The 22022-nt window shown below is 39.3% G+C and overlaps 1 protein-coding gene across 6 annotated transcripts in view; it reads left to right on the forward strand.

The window, feature by feature from the left end:
- The window catches only part of Arl15 (ADP ribosylation factor like GTPase 15), a 363566-nt gene that overhangs the window by 129732 nt on the left and 211812 nt on the right, over positions 1-22022 (forward strand). For 5 of the 6 annotated variants that reach the window (XM_060385727.1, XM_060385729.1, XM_021638918.2 and 2 more), the window contains one exon: positions 10788-10847. The exons of the other annotated variant lie outside the window; for it this stretch is intronic. In XM_060385727.1, the coding sequence (XP_060241710.1) occupies positions 10788-10847 (60 nt within the window). The remainder of the gene's footprint in view (positions 1-10787; positions 10848-22022) is intronic. 6 annotated transcript variants of the gene reach the window in all.

The raw sequence follows: 22022 nt of genomic DNA on the forward strand, positions 1-22022 counted from the left end.
AAGAAGGCATTATCAGTGGTTCCTTGATTCTAGGCAGAGGCGGGATGCATGGTAAAGCTTTCCCCATTGGGTTTGAGGCTGATCAGTAAGCCAGGCTAGTAAGCAGGGACAAGAGATTAGGGTAGGAGAAGAAAGAGAAAGCATAGTTATGTGACCTCAGGAGAGTACTTCAGGGTAGAGCCTCCCAGAAACACATTTCTGCATCACTATCCATGTCCACGGCAGACTGGGTGACAAATAATAAGAGCTGCTGAGTCTGGGCAAAATTTTTACACTCAACTCAGAGATTTAACTTTATCTGTAGTGTCGAGATATCAGAGTCTTATGAGCAAGGAAGCTCTACACTCAGATATCCATTTGAGGAGGGCGAGACTGGCCTTGATGTGGGGCATGCACTGTGAGGAACACTTCTGGAGGCACAGGCAGTGGGGAGATGATGATGGCACGCTGGGGGAGACGAAGCCTTCTAGAACAATGTTTGAGGGACTCAACAGGGGTTGGTAATCAGTTGGCTTTGGACGAAGACGGAAAGAGACGCCAGCAATGACTCAATCCCTGGCTTAGCTGATGGGCGGGTGATGAAATCACTCACCAGAGTTTCTTAAGTAGGAAAAATATTGGTGATCGGGAACTTCCCATTAGTTCAGCTCAGGTTTAGAGAAAACTGAGTTAGAGAAGAGTGCAGATTTCAAGACCGTTTTATGTCCTAGAGTTATAGATTAAAAAGATAATGGGTTATGGGAGGCCTCTCCTTCTCTGAGGAGAAGGGGAGGAGCATAGGGGGACAGGCAGTAAGAGGGAAGGACTGCGAGGAGAAGTATGAGAAGATGCTCCTATCAGGATATAAAGTATATAAAGTAATAATGAAAAAAAAAAGGAAATTTATATGTATATATGCCTTGCCTCAAGGGTGAGTGAGAGCAGGTATCAGTCGTAACCAGTTGTAAGTCTGCAGAAGGTGAGCAGAAAGCTGAGGCACAGCTATTCTGCACAGAGCTCCTGAGGGGCTTCCTTTTCCTACAGACAGCACTGAGTCCTCCCTCCTCACCCCACCGGCTCCAAAGCCCTCCAGTCAATTCCTGTCACCTGCTGTGTTCCTGTGCCTGCCTCGCCCTTCCTCTCTTCCTAAGCTATCAAGGGCAGACCGCAGATCTTACTTGGTATTCTATAAACAGGTTGGCACAAAGTTTGGACATAGATGTAGATGTTTGTCAAATGAATAAGCGAATGACAATAAATTTAATCGATGTAGTGTTTTTACCTAAACTACTCTCTGTGAACCTGGTAATATCTTCTTTGATTTTAAGAATCTTTTTTTTTTAATTTTGTTTTTAAATCACCTGAGTAAGGTCTAGTGATATGTTCATATTAACATAGCTAGGTACAGAGGTAGGATGTTAACTCACGTGTTCAAATGAAGTTCATTGATATCTAAGCCCTCAGATTTCTGATGCAAAAATATGGTTGTCTGACTATCTTTTGAGTTATGTTCTATGAAGTTATATAAACACTTTTAAATTTGTAATTCCTTTCAAGCAAAGTAACTTCCAAGGTGTAAGAGCAACAAAACTTTCTTCACTTCATTTTCTTCACTTATCAGTTGTCATCTGGCAGTACATCTAGAGGTACAGTTTTGAATAACAATGCAAAATTTATCGGCAAATAATTTTATAATTTATTTATAAATTTAATGTTTTCTATTTGTCTTCATTCAGTTATTAACTAATTTATATTTTCCTCTCACTGGAACCAATCATTAACATGTGTTGTGTGCGAGCTGATTTTCTGATGAATTAGATAGTAAGTTAGCCAATGTTTTGAATATGAAACTTCTATGATCTGCAGCTATCTTGAGCTTGGCGCAGGGCCTTTTTGGAGGCCTCTTTAGAGGTCCTTGCCATCGAGAAGTTTATACTGGGTTTGGAAGATAACTTTTTAAATGGCAAAATGGTTCCCACTTGATTGCTTATTACATGTCAGGTCCTGTTCTAAGATACTGTGAGATGCATTGTACTTGGTGGTATAGGAATGGACATTACACGTGATCATTTTTAGCCAGAGGGATCAAAGGAGGCTTCCTAGTGAACATATTAGAAAAGTGCTTCACTTGATAGTTAGGATTCTAAGTCACGATTAAGGCAAGGATCTAAAACAGGCAATTCAGAGTAAAATCTGTTCTTCTGGTCATGGTACAGGCATGTGGGAAGTGTTGAAGTAGAGCTAGAAACTAGAAAAGATCTTGGGAGATACCGGTAATACAGAGCTATGAGCAAACAGAGACAGTGATTGTGGGGATGGGAAGTGAGGAGCACCTGGGGTCACTACTGTCAAAGTGGCAGTCATTGGAAAAAGAAGAGTCAATAATCACTCAAGTTTCTACCTTGGTGTTTGAGGAAATTTGTAAAAAAGAAGTAGAAAAACTGTGACAGGAAGTTTTAAAGTAAAAGAAAAATGAAAAGGTTGGTTTGGGACACCCCAAGTTTTGGGTGTTAGCGGGACATCTAGCAATGTTTCAAATGTTGAAGTAACAGTTCAGATTGGCAGGTACAGGTTTGAGAGACTACTGAAATGTGGCTCTGAATGAGATTGTCAAGAAATGAACAGTAAAGAGCAGAGAGGGGTGCTAAGTGCAACTGTATTTCGTTCTCCATTCCAAATTTTTTTACTGAGTGTTTTATCCTATCTGCCACTGAGTTAGACAGTAGCAGAGTATCAGTTAATAAATCAGACAAACATCCCACCTTCGAGAGCTTATATTCCTGCATCTGTGGTTGTTAAAGATTCTTAATCCAGGCAGTTCTACGTAACACGATGTAAGTTAGTTACAGCCAAGAAATAAACAACAACAACAACAGCAACAACAAAAAACAGAGTCAAGTCGAAAGTCTGAAAAAGCCCTTGATTATGGTAGTATTATGATAGAAAATGATACTGAACAGTTTTAATGGACTATTAGGGCAGATAACACCTTGAGAAATGAGGAAATAGTAATGTAAGAAGTGGTAATGACTTACGGAAATCCTAGTCACTACCACTTGGTTGTTTGTAAGATTGCATATAAACTGTTTTCTTTCGAACACACACACAAGAGAAAGTGTTGTGGGCCCTTGTTTCAATAAGGACAGTGAGCACTGGAATAGGTGTGCATAAACATGGCCATCTGAGCGCGAAGGACAGCCTGAAGGGGTTCAAGAGAGGATAGAAAGAACATGAATGATTAAAGACTCCTGACTCTCATCCAAATACAATAATCAGAACTGATTTAACCTCATAAACCAAATGAAAAACATTACTCCCGTGAAAACATTAAAAAAAAAAGTTAAAAACACAGCACAGACAAAACTTTTTTCAAGAAAGAAGGAATCAGGCAAATTACTCCGTCAGGAAACAGACAGAAAAACAGTGAAAAAGGACCAAACTGGCCGTAAGTGGCAAGGCGGTATACTCAAACATCACCAGCAACAATTAGATCGAATGTAAATGACCTAACTCCTCAGTTAACACTGAATGGATATTGCCAAGTTAAAAAAATAAGAGTCAACTGACTTTAAATATAGATACAGATCACTTAGAGTAAAATGAGGGGGAAAAGTATAGGTCCAGTATAAAACAGGAAATTATGTGATTGTACCAATGTCAGATAATATAATTTTCCATATTCCCCCCTTCCCCCCCCTTGCCAGCAAGCTTTCTCTATGTCGCCCTGGCTGTCCTGGCACTCACTCTGTTGACCAGGCTAGCCTCAAACTGCAATATTTAACTGCCTCTGCTTCCTGAGTGTTGGGTGTGCTACCACTGCCAGGGCCCAGTGTCAGACAATGTAAACTTGAGAGCAAAGAATAATATAGAGAACAACGAAGTTTATTTTACAGTGATGAGGGCATCATTTTAATCAAGAGAACTGAACACTAGATCTTCAAAGTACACAAAACTAAGCAAAGTGAAGTAGACAAACCCACAGGTAAAATGAGAAATTTCTCTTTCAGCAATTGATAGTTACAGCCTGGCAGTCGGCCTAGATATGATAGACTTGAACAACAGTGTCCACCAACATGACACGGTTAACTTTTACAGAGCACTCCACCCAACCATAGACGGCATCCATTCTTCCCAGGTGCCTTTGAACATGTACTAAATAAAATAATTATCTACTATAATACATAAAACAAGTATCAGTTACTTTCTGTAGACTCCAGTGGCACTAACTGTGTTTTCAGATTCTAACAGGCATATCTAATCCAGCCTTTAGACATTGTCATCTGCAAAATTCAGGCCAAGGAACCACAAAATGGAGCTGACTGAGGCCCCCTCCCCACATCGCATATTACATACACTAAAGTCTTACAGTGTTTTAAGGAAGTTTGCACTAACATGATCCCCAGATCATGGGTTGGACAGGCCTGCCATTGTCATAAAATTGAACTAGAAATCGTTTACAAGAGCATCCTCAGGACAGTTTCCAAATGTTTGAAAACTAAGTTGCTTCTGGCTAACCTATGGATTGAGATCTCCAGAGAGGAAATCTAACTCATCTTGCCCCAAATGACAGCTTACCAGAACTTGTGATAGGCCTTTTAAAGCTGGAGTTTGGGAGAAATTTACAGCAATGTGCACTGGTATTAGAAGAGAAGGGACATGGGGCCGGAGATGGCTCAGAGGGTAAGAGCACTTGTTATTACAGAGAACCTGAGTTCAGTTGCCAGCACCCTCATGGTGGCTCACAACCATCTAGCATCAAGCACACATGTGGTACACAGACAAACATGCAAACAAAACACTCCAAACATATACATGAATCTTGAAAAAAACAAAACAAAACAAAACAAAACCCAGAAAACAAGAGCCTCAAATCAATGTTCTTAGCATCTTCAAAGAGAAACTAACAGAAAATAATGGAGTAAACTCTTAAGTAGAAGAAAAGAAATAATAAAGACCAAAGTAAAAAAGCAATTAAACTAATTAATAATAGAAGGGATTAATGAAACCAGAAACTTGGTTTCTTTTTTGAAGAGATGTATAAAATTGATATGGCTTAGCTACACAGATTAGGAAAAATTAAAAAAGCTATAGATTGCCAATACTTGGGAAATGGCAAAGCAACATCTAATATACATGACTTAACTATTCAGAGGTGAGAAGAGAATATTGACAGCAGCTTTCTACCAATGGGTTTGATTGTTTGGATAATGTGGACAGTTCTTTTAAATGACAAACCTTCCAGTCACGGTCAAGAAGTAGAGAATTCTGATAGGTCTTTGTCTTCTAAAGAAATTGATGTTATAGTTAAGAAAACTTTTCGTTAGCATCGTTGATGGATCCTGCCACATATTTTGCCAAGGGAGGGGAGAGTTGGCAAAGAGAAAAAAAAGTCAGTTTTCTAGAAAGTTGAAGGAGTGAAAAACTTAACATTTCCTTTATACACCAGCATTAAGCTGATACTAAAATCTGATAATGACCTTACAAGAAAGTGACAGACCAACCATCCTTCATGCACATAGTTGCAAAAATTAGAAGCAAAATCTAACCATATCAATTATAGCAGCTTATTAGTAGGATGCTGCAATCTACATTGCGGATACAGAGTTGGTGTTCAGGAGAACTTCAGTCTGGAGCTAGGCATGGAGCAGCATAGGGGAGGGCTGGCCAAGCACACACAAAGGCCCAGGTTCAATTCCCAGTTCCATCATAGAGGAAATAAGTTTAATTTCCAATATCTTTCATTTAAAGGAAATCACTTTTCATTTAAATGAAATCACTGATAAGATTTAAGATTTCCAATGTTTATTTCTGATAAAAATTCTCAGCATAGTAAGAAATAGAAAGAAATAACAGGCCTAATACGGCACAACTGGGAATTTGTCAGGAGTAACTAATATAAAAGAAGCTGTATGTTTAAGGCAATTCCTTGAAATACTGTTTATAAGTGAAACTTTAAAGCAACGTAAATGTCCTAAAGCAAAGGAGCTTGTTAAATAAAATTTAGAACTTCAATAGACATGCCTTAGATTGGAAAATATATATTGTCCTTTGTTGAAGAAAATGAAAAATTAAATTTACATTCATTTTTAAAAAATTAAGTGATAGAAACATATGCATTTGAATATAAGCTGGGAAAGAATATTTAAAATAATATGCTCTGTTGTGGTTTGGGGAAACTTCAATGTTCTAAATTATTTGTTTTCTAATGTTTTGAAAATATAAATCAAATTAAGATAATTCTTTTCAACAATTAAGAAGAGGGTCTTTGTTAAGCCTGGGTTTCTTAGGAACTGATAGCCATCCCTAAGAAGGGCAGGTCCACCCAGTTTCAGCAAAGCAAGCATGCCTGCCTTTTTTCCAGGAAGAAAGGGAATCCAAATTTTATTGGATCGTTAACTTCAACAATCTTTCAGCTTTGGCATAATTTTTAAAAGATACTTAAATTGTCAAAACTCAAAGGGCCAAGAAATCCTCCAGAGAGCAGGACCTGTTGGGAGAGAGAGGCTGAGCAACTTCTCCCGAGGTCTAAAAACAAAAGTGAGTTCTGAGTTCGCCTACTAGGAGCTTGTGGAACAGTTGTTACTTGGTTTTTCATTTTTGAACTAGAAGAACAGAATCCAAAAGCTTAGAGTAATGTGTTGACAGAGCTCAAGAACTATCGAGAGAAAACGAAGTACTCTGAATTAGAAAATGTTGAAAATCTCTTTCAGGATCTCTGTACCTATACATGATTCTTTCTGCTCTTGAAAAATTGCCAGTGGACAAACATGGCAGTTTGAATAGAAGACAGAAAAAAGCCTGAAGAAGTTGAGTGAAGTGTTTAAAATAACTTCAGTATTAGCTATACATTGGTTAACCAGAGAAGCAAGTTAAACAGTGAATATTGGTATCTACTAAAGCAGTGTGCTTTATAAATGCCAGTAGATTAAATTTCCTTTTATGATGTTGAAATCTTATTGAGAAGAACTTCGCTGGATTTTTGTCCAAACATCACAAAACTGTCATGGCATAAATAATGCTCTTGGTCCTAGTCGAGACCACCAGATCTCTGGAATGCCTTTTCTGCAGCCTTCAGTTCTTTCAGAAGCACACTGTCAAGTATGCAAGTGCATTTTTGCAGGCTTGGGGGAAGGGGAGATGAGGACCTGGGGTGTAGGCCCAAGTAAAACATTTATGTGTTACACATAATGAATAAAATCAGACTGACTTTCCTCCTTTTGTTACAATTCCAGGAATGCTTTCCCTGTACAAAACTTTCAAATCCATCTCCCCTGTTTTACAGGTTTTGTTAGATTTAAAGATTGCAAAACATTGACTAAGAGGCTATGCAAACAATTATTTCCCCAAAGAGCTACCAAATCATATATTTATTAAAATTTGTGGGGTTAAATCTTAAGGGAGGTTTCAGTCTTACTAATGTAGCATAGATAGGCCAGGAAAAAATGAGTGGGTAACCTAGGCTACGGCCATCCTACTATTTGAGTGTTGCCCAGGGAGATCTACTCCTGAGGTCTTCAGCCAAATTCTCGAGGCCATTAGGATTTGTCTGAGCTGTTACTATTATTTCCTTCTTGTTTATTATAAATAATGGAATCCAAATTTTAGAGGAACTATTAAAGAGCTAATCTAGTCTGCTCATCTTGTGGCTGGGAATTCAAAGCCAAAGCCACACGAAAATTCAGCCCGTGAGTCCGAGCACTGTAGGGAGTGTCCTGTCACATCAGCACAGACTCCTAGGGGAACAATCAGAGGACTCCAACTTTGAAGGAGCAATAGATGTTCATGCTCTCAGGGCCTAGCCAGTTGCCCTTCCCATGTTCCAGGCCTTGTTAACGTCCAGCAGGAAAGGCTTTCTAAGCTCATGGTATTATTTTTGTTCCAGTAATAAATAAAACGGCAATGTCGCATAGACCTAAAAAAATCAATTTCACTTGTTCGTGTCAAATTATTTATAGACACAAAGGAAAGCAAATGTGTGGGTTTATTAGTCACATGTGTTGCCTAGTCAGAGCCAACATCTCTAGCTCAATAGCAAGCACAGCAGTGTGAATCCACCCGCTCACTGGTGCAGCCCGGAGTCGCAGCGCTGTGTGGCTTTACTGACAAGACCTGGGTTCAAGTATTCCGTGTAGCACTTAGCTTCTCTTTATTCTTGGGACAGTGTACCCATGACTCCATTGGGGTTGCCACAATAGGTAAATTAGCCAATGGATAAAAATTCTTAGCAGCATTGCAATCTGGAGGAACGTGGATTTAAAGAAAACAAAACAAAACAACAAACAAGAAAACAAAACCCAAACCAGAAAAGACTTCTCTGATAAAATCAAACAGCTAGTAATTGCTGGAGCCAGGATTTGAACCTGGACTTTGTTACTGTGTAGCCCGTGCTTTTGTTTCTTAAATTTTTGTAGAGAAGTTTCTGATGGTTTGACATTTCTTTTTTTTAACTCTGTTAAATATTAACTCTTCACCTCAGGCAACAGAACTAACATAGAGTGTGGTATTTTTTTTTTTTTTTGGTTGAACTGAATATGTTGTTTTACCCATGTAGTTCTGGTCTTTGCCAATATTTAAAACAATGGAGAAACATTGTTTCTCTTCCATGAAAAGTTCATTTTGTTTTGGTTTTTTACATCGATTACCTAGACTTTGTTTTTGGAGCAGGTATTACCATAGCTGAACTGTAAGAATGATAACAGAGACCATAGTATGGTAGACCATGAATACATTTGCAGTATAAACGTAGGTACACATGTCCATTCTGGGGAGAAAACATGAGTATTTTGCAGAAATATTTATATGCCTATGAATAATATTCCTTGGTTACTTTAGTAACTCAAATAGTTGACGTTTTTGTAGCTAGTTTACTATGGAAGGTTCTGCAGAGAGTCAAAGATAGTGACAGTCACTATTGGATTAATACATTTCTAAAGTTGTATTTCGTATATGGCTGTGGCCATTTCTGGAAGGGTATTACTTCTCCTTTGAGTCCCGGTCTGCTGTTAGCTTTTAAGAATCAAAGCCAATTAAACATCACTGTTGTGCTCCATAACTTTCCTTTTCAAAGTTGGGACCTGCCCTGCTTCTCTGGAAAATCCATTCTTGAGAGTTGTCATGAACATAACCACTAATAGACTGTTTAGCATCTGCAGAGGCCTTTTGTTTCCAGGATTTCACAATCATTGCTGTTTAATCCATAGAATATCCATGTGAGATAGGTAGATATATTCAAGCATCCAGATCTCCTGAAGGGGAATTTTGGTGCCTGTAGGAGTATTGTGATTGGCACTGACTGTCCTGATTTTCCAGAGGCCAGACACCTGGAGAGGCTTTGCTTCAGGCCCGGGTATGCACCAACATTTCAGCACAGGGGATTGATCTCTCTCTCCCTCCCTTTCTTCTTCCCTCTCTCTCTTCCTCTCTCTCTCCTCCTCCCTCTTTCTCCCTCTCTTCTGTTTTATGAAGACCCAGTGACTTTCTCCACCATTAGCCTGTAATAGACCCAGTACCTACATCATGTCATCCTATGACAAGGCTGTGAAGTAGATTCTGTCATTCCTGTTTGACAAACAAGAAAGCTAAGACTAGTAGGCTGCCCATAGTGAAAGAGCTAGTTCTGTCTAATTCCAAAGTCAGTTCTTCAGCTGTTACCAGATGCTGCCTTAAAAGTGGAGTATAATGTCTAGCTGATGAACATGCTGGGAGAACATGGAGAGAAGGCATGCAAAAGATAGGCTGGGCTAAAAAGACACATCTTTTTTCTAAGGCAAAGCAACACCGTGCAATTCTTACCCACAAAGGGCTCATTAGAGCTTCTCCCTTTTTTGCCACCAATCATAACATCCCGAGTGAAAAGCATTTTTATGTTTTTCTTTTTTACTGAAACTTTTGTTGAAAAATGACCATTCCACTGTAATTGCACATGTTAAAACCATACCCTGAAACTACTGAAAAATTAGCTTTAAAAAATTATTAAGGACTTTGATTAAAAAAAAAGAGAGAGAGAAAGAAAGAAAAGAAAACAAGTACATGGCAAAGATACTCGATTGAAACAAAAGAACCTATTACAGGTTTCTAGGTCCCATGTTCTCTCCCAAGTCATTGCTAGTTCAGTTTCTTGTGCCTTCCCTCAGAAATAGCCAGCGTTTGTCCTTGTATGAATGTGCGCCTACACATGTGTACATTCTTTTAATGTTCCAGTTACATCTGGTGCCTTCTGCATAGTTAAGCCCTAAGTATATTGTTAACTTCAGAACTCTATTCTCTGAACGTTATCAGTATTTAATTTTAAAGAAAATATAGGTGTGTAGTATTAATTGTGTCATTAAATGAAATACTCATAAATACAAGGAAGGTCAAATATAAGATTTGACTTTTCACTTAAGTGTTTTTACTTAAGTGTTTTAAATGCTAATTTCTGGGCTATGTATGAGAAAAAAGTTATATATTAAGAATTGGATTCATAGACCTAGTATGTTTAATATTTTCTTTGAAATTTCTGTGTTTTCAGCTGTCTTCTAATGTATAAAAAAACTACATAACCATTATATGCTAAAGAGTAGGGTAATACAATATTTTGAAGCATTATATTTGGCTATAATAGTCAGTGATGTTTCAGGACATAGAAGATAATATGATAAAATCATATTTTATAGAAGATAATATTTTATCTTTGATATGTTTCTGGTATAAATATGAACTATGGAGAACAAGCTTGAATTTTTCCCAAACCCAGGACCTGACTGTCTTAAGTATCTCAATGTACAAGATGAGTTGCTAATTTTTCTTTTTCTGTTTTCTAATTTTAGGTTTTAGTATAAAGGCAGTACCATTCCAGAATGCCATCTTGAATGTAAAAGAACTTGGAGGTAGAACTTTTATAATCCTTTCTATATCTCCCCTTGACTGTGCAAGTTTGTTATTCATGCATTACATGTAATTAAAATGTGATAATTTATTCTAGGTGATTGATTTTCACTTTTCTCTTAATAATATATTTTGTAGTAATACTTCCTTTTCTTTACATATTTATACACACACGTATATAAGCAGTTATTCTAGAGTTGTAAGTTATATAAACTTTGCTTTCTTTTGTGCGAGTCAAAGGATTACAGTAATGACAGCTGGTATGCTATATCATTATTTTTACTTGTTAATTATTAGAAGAAAATTCATGAAGAGAATCTAAAAAAGTAAAATTAAGAAATAAGCTACATAGGGCAAAGAATTGTATTTAAGTGTGAGTTTATTCTACAGGTCTGATTGTATTCAGTCTTTTTAGAATCTATTTGTTCCGATAATAAATCTTTCCAATGGGTTCTTTGCTGGCCAGGCACATTTATTGGATAGGCTGTACCCCAAAGCATACATCAGTCAGTCTTTCATTGCACTCTCTGTCTGGCTTTTTTTTTTTGGGGGGGGGATTGTGTTTTATGTCAGTCGGGGTCTTAACCCATGCAAATAGATTAACAAAGAAATCAGTCAATTCAGTGAACCTACTCAATTCTCTTCCAGCCCAAGAAAGTGCTGAGTGCCAGAGTTCAGTATAATATTGGTGAAAGTTCTCTTCTGTCTCCTTAATCACTGTGTGATGGTGACCTTACCCTGCTTTTTTGTTGTGGTTGTTTTCCTTCTCCATCAAGGTCACTTCTAATTGTGACTTATTTTTAGTGCTGTGAAAGGGAAACATTCAGCTTTATGCCATCTTAATGCTTGATGCCTTCTTTTATTGTTCATTGAAGTGTTGACTGAGCTTCCCAGGTGTCCATCAGTGTGACAGCCAACAGTGACTTTTACAGCATCCATATTGAAAAGCATCTGTGATTGAGCAATTACAGTTTTCTCGTAAGATGCTTGGTGTTGGCATTTGACTGTGCAGTCCTAGGAACATGATAGAGGGCAAGCAGGAAAATGCAAGCATCCTTGCAGTAGCTTCTGTGTAAAATGTCTTAAGCCTGCTTTCTAATAAGTTGACTATTTTAATATTGCTTTGGTTTCTGCTAGCTGTTCTCCCAGTGACAGTAAATTTTGTAGACATTTTGGAGTCAGAGATCCTAATATAAAAATCTATAGATTCTAAGTGTATAGTTTGAAAGTCTCTTGGCTTTAATTATTAGGTCACATAAAAAGAACTTTCATTGAACATTCATCAGGTATAACATCAGACTTGTGAATTGGCAAGATATTTAGTGTATGAGTTTTTTGACTGAAATAAATAGTGAATATTTCTGAACAGTTAAGAAAAAAATGAATGCTTGAATTTAATGTTGACTATATACCATTGAAATTGAGTGAATTAAAGATGAAGTTGGAGGACTAGGGACATATAGGATAGGACTATGTCTTTTCCTAAGGTGGTTTATTTTCACTGCAAACAAAATCTGTGCCCTTACAATTGATGAGATGGGAATTGCGGTGGAGAGGATGACATAAGGTTTGATCATGTGTGTGTTCGTGAGGAAGAGCAAATTTCTGGCCCAGCACAGGTTATCTTTCCTCCCTCAACTTTAACAACTTTCCATTGAGTAACCATCTAGGACAAAGGTAGGCTTCATAGTGTAATTTGTAGACTCAGTTCCATAGCCTCAGAGGTAGGCAGCAGAGCGAGTTAAGTTTTAATGGGTCACCCACTTGCTTATTGAAAACTTTGGCCCAGGTACTCTGTCTTGTCTCACTCCTAAAGGAGCATGTGGAAAGTTGGGCTAGCACGTTTAAACATAATACAACTTTCCTGGTATTGAAAGTATATCTTAAGAACTGAGGAAATCATTCCAATGTAAGGTGCGAGGCATTTAGGGAGGAATGTAACTTAGATTTAGTTGCCTGGGAACTATGTGATCAAGTATTCTAACTCAGGGGGAAAGAGCCAAGTGTTTCAGGAAGGCCGTGGGATGACAGGTGATCTGTATTCACCAGGGCTAAGTTGCTCAGAGACAGGGTCATTGGAGTTTAGTCAGTTTGGGTGTACGGAAAAATACTAAATTCAAGGGAGAAATGCAAGAAAGGGGATGATAAAGGCAGGCAGATGATAAAGTGAGAGCTAAGGAAGCAAGGAAGTATATTGTGAGGAAAGCACAACAATGGTCTTCATCCTGTGGTTAACCCCGGAGAATGGCATGCCCTGTTCCTCCCTACCAGCCCGCAGAACCGTCCTCAACCCTTCAGGAAATTCCAAGGCTTTCCATCACTCCCCTTTCCAACCTTAAAGTTAAATTTCTTACTATTTTCACATTTCCTAAGGAGAAATGGCATGAGATGAAATAACAATAATTAATGGAGCCAACTTTAATGAAAGTCACCCCAAATCATCTTAGTAACAAACTGTGTTTGCACATAAAACTGATCCGTGTTTTGTATGTATCACGTGTGTGTGTGTGTGTATATATATATACACACTATATCGAGATACATAATGCTATGCTATGTTATCTTTCATTTCTGTTTTGTGAGTATCATTCACATGCTTCTTACATGCTGTTTTCCTACAACTGACACAGTCATTCCACCACAGTGTGCCTAGGGCTGAGAATAAGGCTGAGTAAAACACAGCCCCTGTAAGTTTGGTGATAGAGGACATCCTGAATATACTTGTAGGAAATGAATGAAAATCTGGAAAATGATGAAATGAGTGGGGATCAAACAACTACCAAAGTTGTAGGGAAGTGATGACATAAAGACAGATAGCAGTACTGCCTGGCAGTGTGATGGGCCAGCTCAGTGTCCAGTTTTCACAATAGCTTGCCCTCTGCAAACTTACCTGACACGCCTGCCAGGCTGCACTGGGCATGCCTATGGTTTTAGTAGCACATATTAATTATATATCTTAATGGGTTTTATTGTGACATTTATGTATACCTATAAACAACTATTTTGGTCATATTTACCCTCTTACCCCCCTGTCACCTTCCTATTTCTGTTGATTCTCTCTCTTCCCAACCAGCCCTTCCCCACCCCCCCCCCCTTTTTTTAAATAACCCAGTGAGTTTAGGGTGCCTACATGAGCTTGGGTAAGGGGATGCTTACAAGTCTTTTGGCATCTTAGCAGTGGCTACATCATTGCAGAACGTGGCTCCTGGCCTCCACGGCAACTGTCCTGCCAGTAGCTCCTCAGGGAGGGCTAGGGCCTTGTGAGCCCCTCTCCAGTCCATGAGAGGGTGTTGACAGGATCAATCATGTGCAGGTAGTCACAGCACTGTAAGTTCATAAACGCAAGGGCCCTCATGTCCAGAGGACAGTGCTCTTTAATACACAGACTCTTTAGGTGCCATGCACTGTGCCAAATGCTTCATATGTCCTGTTCCCCGCGTAAATATACATGGGCCTGTTTGCTCACATCTCCTTCTCACAGGGCACTTAGTCAAATCCAGCCTGCGAGATGATGGTGCCCCCTGTTCTCCATGAAATATAATAAATGAGAATGGCCAAGAGAGAGCATAGTAAGGGAGAAACAGAAAGAGAAAGTCCTGTTCTGAGTCAGTCATTCAGCAAGTATCTCCTGAGGACATGTGATTCTCTAGGCTTCTTTCTAGGGAGTTTTGATGGCTGTAGTTATAAAGACAGCACTGTGTAGTCCAGGTGATAGACAGGAGGAGGGAGCCTGTGTCCTCCTTTAGTTAAAGCAGGTATCAGTTTCTACAGGACTAGAAGGGATGGCTGGATCCATGCTTTCCTAATGCTACCTAGCCAAAGCAGGTGTTGAACCGTCCCTGTGAGGCCCTTTTACTATTCTCGTGGAGCTGATTTTACGGAAATTAGTATAAAACTCCTCCTTTAGGTTGACATCATTAACCTGCTTGTTTTTTGGAGGTATAGTCTCACTTAAACCCAGTTTGGCTTTGACCCTGTAGTCCTCTTGCCATTGCCTCCTGGGTGCTGAGACTTCCAGGCCTGTGCTCCTTCTTGCTTTTACTTTTCTGGATGTGTTACCAGATACCTAGCCTTGGGTAGACAGATGGGTTATTATTTCAACAAACTTTTCCAGACTAAGTCTATAAGTCTGTGTTTGATTCTGGGCCCATCTATGTTTCTGATTGTTTTCTTGTCAGTAAATGTGGTAACAACAGTTTCTAGGTCAAGTCATCTTATGGGGGCTAAATTAAGAGATGCTGGCCTGGCCTGTAGCTAATATTATGCAAGCTTTGTGTTCACTAAAATTATATTTTTCGCTATTCTCCCCACATCACACCACAAACATGCACACACGTGGACGCACATACATACACTCACACACATATATATACACACACATACACATCATACACCTCTCTCTCTCACACACAAACACATACACATTTACATACACAAATTAAAACAAACAAAAATTCAACTTTCAACAAAACTTTTTCCTCAGGGTCTTCTAAATTAACAAGGTTCAGATTAACTTCTTCCTTCTATCCTGCCCTGCCTCCTCCATCTTTCTCTACCTCCTCCCCCTTTCTCTCTCATTTTCTCTCTCTCTCAGACAATATACTCTTTTCTTCTGTTATGTTATATTTTTTGTTATACCACCAAAATGCCACTTCTTTGTTTCAGCAACTACCATGACTTGGCACTCCACATGAGCTAATATTCAACATTTTGTCTGTATGTTTGTCTGTCTGTCTATCTGCTTCTCTCCACCTTACCACTTCAACTTCTGTTTTCAGGTTTCACCTGTAAAAATCTCGTGTCTATCTTTACCTCCTAATTGTTCTGTATCTGGCTCATGTAATTCAAACACATTCCCAAGGTAGGTGATGCATACGGCGCTTAGCTGAGCAAAGAGCATTGTCTGCACAGCAGTGACATCACAGCTCTGATATGCTCTCATTTTAGAAATGTGCAATTCCTAAGTCTACAGATTTAAATATCTGCATTTATGGATGATCTTTTCCCAATTTGGAATTTTCATGTATGAATGGATAGCATATAGAGATGAAAATTTGATTGTTTAGCAAACTTGGTTTTTGATTTATTGATGAAGATCCAGACACAGTAACATCCCCTAACTGAATTCTGGAACCATGAATGATTTTGCCAAAAGACTTGGTTTTCCCCTTTCTAATACTCTTATGCATCCTCCCCAGGCCACTGTTCCCCCCTCCCAGTACCCTCTTGTCTCACAGATGACATTCAGAAAGGCAAAGCAAAGCTGGCTTTTTAGCAGTTTGAATCTCTGATACTGCAGCATTCATGGCTGCTAGCTGTTAATCAAATGGAAAAAAATACTTGAGGGGTATGTTTTGTTCTGTTTGTTTTGTTGTTTGTTTGTGGTTCCCTGACCCTGTAAAGAAAAGAAGGCACAGAGGAGCTTTGGAAAGGGAAGTTGTCTGCAGTCACCCACTTGCCTAGCCTGCACAGTTGTGAAGGAAGGGTTTTTCAGGATTGTCAGCTCAGCCATTTTTTTTTTTTTTTTTTTTTCTTAGGGCTGCGTGTTTGAGCAGCCAGCTGTTATAGGAAACAGATGTTGACTGTGTCCTGCTTCCTTGTTTGCCTGGAGGAGCTGCCTCCTCACAGAGAAAGGTGCTGTTAGCTGTACTGCTGGCCTGTCCTGGTGCTGTCTCTAGCTTATTTGCATTTGTCAATTTCTCCAGAAACTGATCAGTGCAAACTTCTTAACAAGAAACCCAGAGAAGACAGCTGCCTATGTCTCATAATTTCTGCCTTTGTAGCCAGGCCATTTGATGTCCTTCACCTACCCCTGACCCCAAAGCTTTCTTGTTTCCCTTTGCTGAAAGTTACTTCAGAGGGAAGTATAGGTCTTTCATTTTTACCTGCACCTCTCTTCCTTATGTTTATTATGACTTACTCCAGTGGCCCTGCACCCACATTTTATAGAGGGGGAAAAGGCTCAGGATAGGTGCACAGACACATTCCTAACTCTTAGGGTTTTGATAATGGAGGAGTGAAACAGTGAAAGCCAAGGAGTTGATTTTGAGCTAGAAAAAGAAAGAGTATAGTAAGGTAGACATGCAGAGGTTGTTGTGGCTTGAGAGGGAGCCAGGTTCACTAGAAAGTTCTGCTGGTGTCAGAGCAGCATGCCATTTGAAAAAAAGTTCTGGGCATTGGCAGAGGTGGGGGTGGGGGTAGGGGAACAAGGAACTGTGTCCACGGCAAAAGGGAGCAGTGCAGAAGGAAGCCTAGAGAAGGCCGCGTTCACAGAATGCTGTAGGACCATCTAATTAAGGGGAGTAGAGGCAGCTATACCCAGGAAAATATTCGTGTTCTGCATCTGTCCCAGAATGGTGAGGCAGAAATGTCACTCAGCAAGGAGTGTTCTCGCAGGACTCCCTGCCACTTTGCGTCTAAGCCTCTTGCTGTGTTTTGATATCTGTAGAATGCAGGCTTTACTCCATCACCCCAACTTTATTTCCCAAGGGATTGGGCTGGAAGAGAAAAATTAAATTGCCTAAAGCTCCTTGGGAAAGATGCTTTAAGAACGGACAGTGGTATTCTTCACTAATTCTCCTTTTATAATCATGAGTCTATTGTAATATGTAGTGTCGGACAATTGAAGCTTCTCGATAGAGTATTGTTTCCTTATCGAGGAAAATAACCAGGCCTTTCTCGACTAGGAATAGCTGGTTGACTCCTGGCTCCCTGGGCCATGCACTCTATCACTTAAGCTCAGGCTATACTAGGGGAAATGATGTTGGTCTCCGGCCAACTCACTTGGATGGGAGTTAAAAGGCCACAGCTATCTGAATTGGTTGAACAGGATCCCAGGGTGGTGGTGTTCAAGCGTTTTTTACACTTGCTAAGGGAAAGCTGAGCCAAATAGTCAGCAGAGCCAAATAAATGAATCTAGAGGTCCAGAAGTCTGTTACTGGCTCATGTAGACCTGACCTTAATTTTTGTTTTCTCCTGGAGGAGTGCCCTAGGAAGTTTAAAAAATCTATCTTTTTGGTCATAGTCCAGTGTAGTCTGAACAGTCCATTTCTGAGACTGTATACATAAAGATTTTTCTAGAAACTCGTTTCCTGGCCTTTTGACCCCCTGGCAACAGGGATCTCCTGTGCTTCTGAAGGTTGTACTGTTTGCTATTTGGGGAGGACCGGGTCATTCCCCACTTGCAGCTCTACGGGCCGCACTCTCGGCACATTTGTCTTGCATTCTCAGCTTAGCTTCTTGTCTCTCACAAGGGAATAGGTATTACTGTTTCTCCCGGGGGTTACCATAATAACAACCAATTTTCATTGTGTATTCGGTTTCAGTGTGGTGTTGCAGCAACAGCACTGCAAGTCAGGAGACCAGCATTCTCCTCCAACAAAACAAGCCGTGGGACCTTGGGCAAGGCCCTTAGCTTTTCCAAAGCAGTTTTCGTTTCGATGCTGATAGCCAGTGATGCTGATAGCTCTTCTCCCCTTGGAGGATAATATAAACCAGGCATTTGACCTTGGAACTAGTGTGTGCTTTCCCTGGGAAGTTGTGAATCTTGGAGGGCACCTTGAGCTACTGCAGAGGGTGGTACATCCTTGGGTGCTTTCTTTCACTTCCATCTCAATCTCAGTTACTTACTTCCTCCTTTAGTGATGGTAGATATGTAGGTAAGTTTATATTTTTGTGTGTGTTATATGAGCAGGAGATACACACACACACACACAGACACACACACACACACAGACACACACACACACACTTCATATATTATATCCTATAGCTGGAATGAGTACAGGATGCATTCTTTGTTAAGATGGAAAAAAGGAGATTTCACGGAGGAACAAAGCAGACAAAAACCTATGGGATAAAAGTCATGGACGGAGCAATGGGCTCAAGTTATGAATGAGATGAGATGGGAGACTTATAAAGCATTAATAATGCATCCTACCTAGAACCACAGTTTTAGGACAGAGGGTACATGTTAAGTTATTCCTCAAGACACTAGACTAGTGATAGAGCCTTTAGAGGAAAAGGTTGGCTTGTTAGTGTCTAATCCGTGTTCCTGAATATCAGCTGTATACCTGTATACAGCTCCTGCCGCACAGATTTATCTTCGTACTTGTGCACACATTTATACAGCCATCCTTCAGCTCAGTTACCATGGGAGATGGGTACTGGCCATAGTGATCATGTAAGCACTCAGCTTTTGTTGGACTCGTACAGTTTTAGCGGCATCTTGGCAACTGGGGAGGAAGTGATGTGCTCTCAGTGTATATCACTTGCCAAAGTAAACTGAGGTGGCGACACATCCAGTGCTGAGTGAAACAGATGGTTGACGTTGTTGGTAGCTTCATTACTTGCTGATTTCTAATTTCCCGAGGTCCAAAGGTATTGTAAAAAGACTCTATTGAAGATGCATGATCACTTAAATCTCGAAGTCACCAATATTCTGAGAGGTAATAGTGTGAGCCATTTTATTACATAAGGTTAGTTACAAATTTCAATACAAGCATATAAAGTGATTGCATTTAAGTAACTTGCATTACTAAAAATTGAAAGTCTGAGTTTTCTTTTAAAGGTCTCTATTTTCCCTTCCTGTTCCAAACCCATGGTATTGAACACATGGTGTGTGTGTGTGTGTGAAAACTATCTAACAATGGCAAATTAAATCTATAACCAAGATAGCTTTAAATCTATAACAAAGAAAGGAGCACAAGACAAAGCCTAAGATACAAACAATGGAAACATGAAATAGAAGTGGAATTCATCAGGATTATTAATCAAAGAGCTCATCAGAGTTATTAATTGGAACTCTACATTTGGAGCTGTGCCTTTATTTTTCTTTTCTCCTTGCACTAAGTAGTGGATGGCAGCTGTGTTTACCCACAAACTAAATCCTTGACTGTGGGTGCTAGACCCAGAGAGGTAGGCCAGTGTCTCAATATATACCGACTGCCAGGTGGGTTAGAAAGCCCACACACACAGGAGACAAGCCACTTGTCTGTCCCCATTAATCACTGAAAACAGACAGTGGTAAACAAAAGAGCTGGCAGACAGAGATTCTCAAACAAAGATGAGCATGTAATTATGACACACCACAGTGTGAACAAAGTCAACACCGTAGAGGAGAGATACCCAGTCAAAAAAATGGGAAGAGAATGCATCCAAGACCTGGAGGGAAGAGAGTGATCAGGAGGTACTCAGAGAGCTAGAGAAAGGCTTTGCGTTCATGAGAAAGAATCAAACGTGGCATTTAGGAAGTTAAATTTGAGTTTAAAATTTTAAATAAAAATATTGACACAACTTACATGTGAATTACAGAACTAAAGATTGATCTGGAGAATTTCCCCAGAATGCCGTGCAAAATGAACCCTTTGAAACTATGTGGGGTGTGGGGAGAGAACTGTAGGAGATAGTTACAGAAGTGGGTTGTGTATGAATGAATGTCCAAATTTAATGTGTTCCGAGTATCGAGTGGTAATAGAAATAAATGATTGATACCACCTTAAACACACTCATGCGTGAGCGCACATGCCTGCATTACTTCTTTATTTTTAACTGTGTGTGTGTGGTGTGTGTCTGTGTGTCATGTGTCACATGGATGAAGTTAGGGACAGACAAAGTAAAAGAAGCATAGAACCTGTTATTCTTACTTGGAGTGTAGATTAAAATTGATGATAGAAATTTTCTAAGTTTACCTAAAGACATAGATGGCAACAGTGAAAATTGGTTGATATATATATATATGGATTAAAAAAAAAAAAACAGTTTAAAAGGCTGTATGCTTAAGTCGTGTAATAAACTTAGACAATGGAAAGAGAGTTCCCCAAGAACCAAGTGCATTTTTTTTCTTCATGAAAACTGTTTTTTTTTTTTTAAAGAATGAATTTTAAAAGGATTTTTATTTGGCATATTTTATGTGCATGTTTTCCCTGCATGTGTGCATATGCGCCATGTGCATCCCTGGTGCCTGTGGAGGTCAGAAGGCATTGAATTTCCTTGAACCAGAATTACTGATGGTTATGGAAGTCAATCCTGTGTCCTCTGCAAGAGCAACAAGTACTCTTAACCGCCGAGCCATCTCGTCAGCACCTCAAGAATGAAACATTTAAAAATTGAAATACAAAGAGAAATGATGCATTCAGGGAAAAAAAAATAAAACCAGCAAAAGCTATGATAAATAAAAAGCATATATATCACAATAATTATAAATAGATTAAATACATTTCAAAACACCATAAAAATAACTTAAACTTTGACAAAATAGTTCACCAAGATATGCAGCAAGACAAAAATAAAGGTGTAGAAATGTCATTATAAAGCTATCGTTGTAAAACAAGTCTGAAGTAACGTTAATTCAGATGAGCTAGAACAGAAATTATTAAGTAGACTACAAAGATTTCATGCCACTACACTAAGATAGCTAAATAATTACAACTTTTAAAATACTCAGTCACACAATTCTGAAAGCCAAAAGTAAGGACTGTAGGAAAATAACTAATAGATTTATAATCAGGAAAGGAATTCAACCTGACTTCTTCCAAAGACCACCGATCACAAATTAAAACAGTAAAGGATTGGATAGCAAGTTAGTAAGCTTGATCTAATTAATAAGTATGTATTTTTAATTTTTATTTATTTATGTTACTTAAGCAGCCTTTAATAAAGTTGTGTATGAGATTCCTCTACTCCTGCATTTTCTCAATCCCTCCCTTTTTCCTGCGTGTCAAAACTTGGCTTTCCTTTCGAGGATTTTTCCTGTGGTCTTTGTCCTACTTCAGTGTGGTGATGCCCACCGTGCTGGGGGGATGTCCACGTGAGCAGTTGTGCTGGGAGCCTTTTTTGCTGCTAGAGATGGCAGCGAGATGGCTGTATATGTGGGCTACGTTGCCAGTCTGCTGGCCTGTGTACCACTTAAACTTCATCACACTTTAGAATGGGCATAGATCAAACATTATACTTCTGTCTAAGCTCTTTGGAAAGAGGGGAAGACGTGACCTTCTTTCAAAAGTGGGAAGGAGCACTGAAACAACTTTCATGGTTCTGCATTGGTGAAATCACAAAGGGACTGGACATCATTTTGTCATGATAGCTGCAAAAGGGAAAAGGTCTACATGTGCCTTCTGTTTCTGATAATCATGTATACTGAAATTGAAACTGTATGTTTCTTTGAACTATATATAATT

Source organism: Meriones unguiculatus, chromosome 6 (genome assembly GCF_030254825.1).
Source record: "Meriones unguiculatus strain TT.TT164.6M chromosome 6, Bangor_MerUng_6.1, whole genome shotgun sequence".
NCBI classification, from domain to species: Eukaryota; Metazoa; Chordata; class Mammalia; order Rodentia; family Muridae; genus Meriones; species Meriones unguiculatus.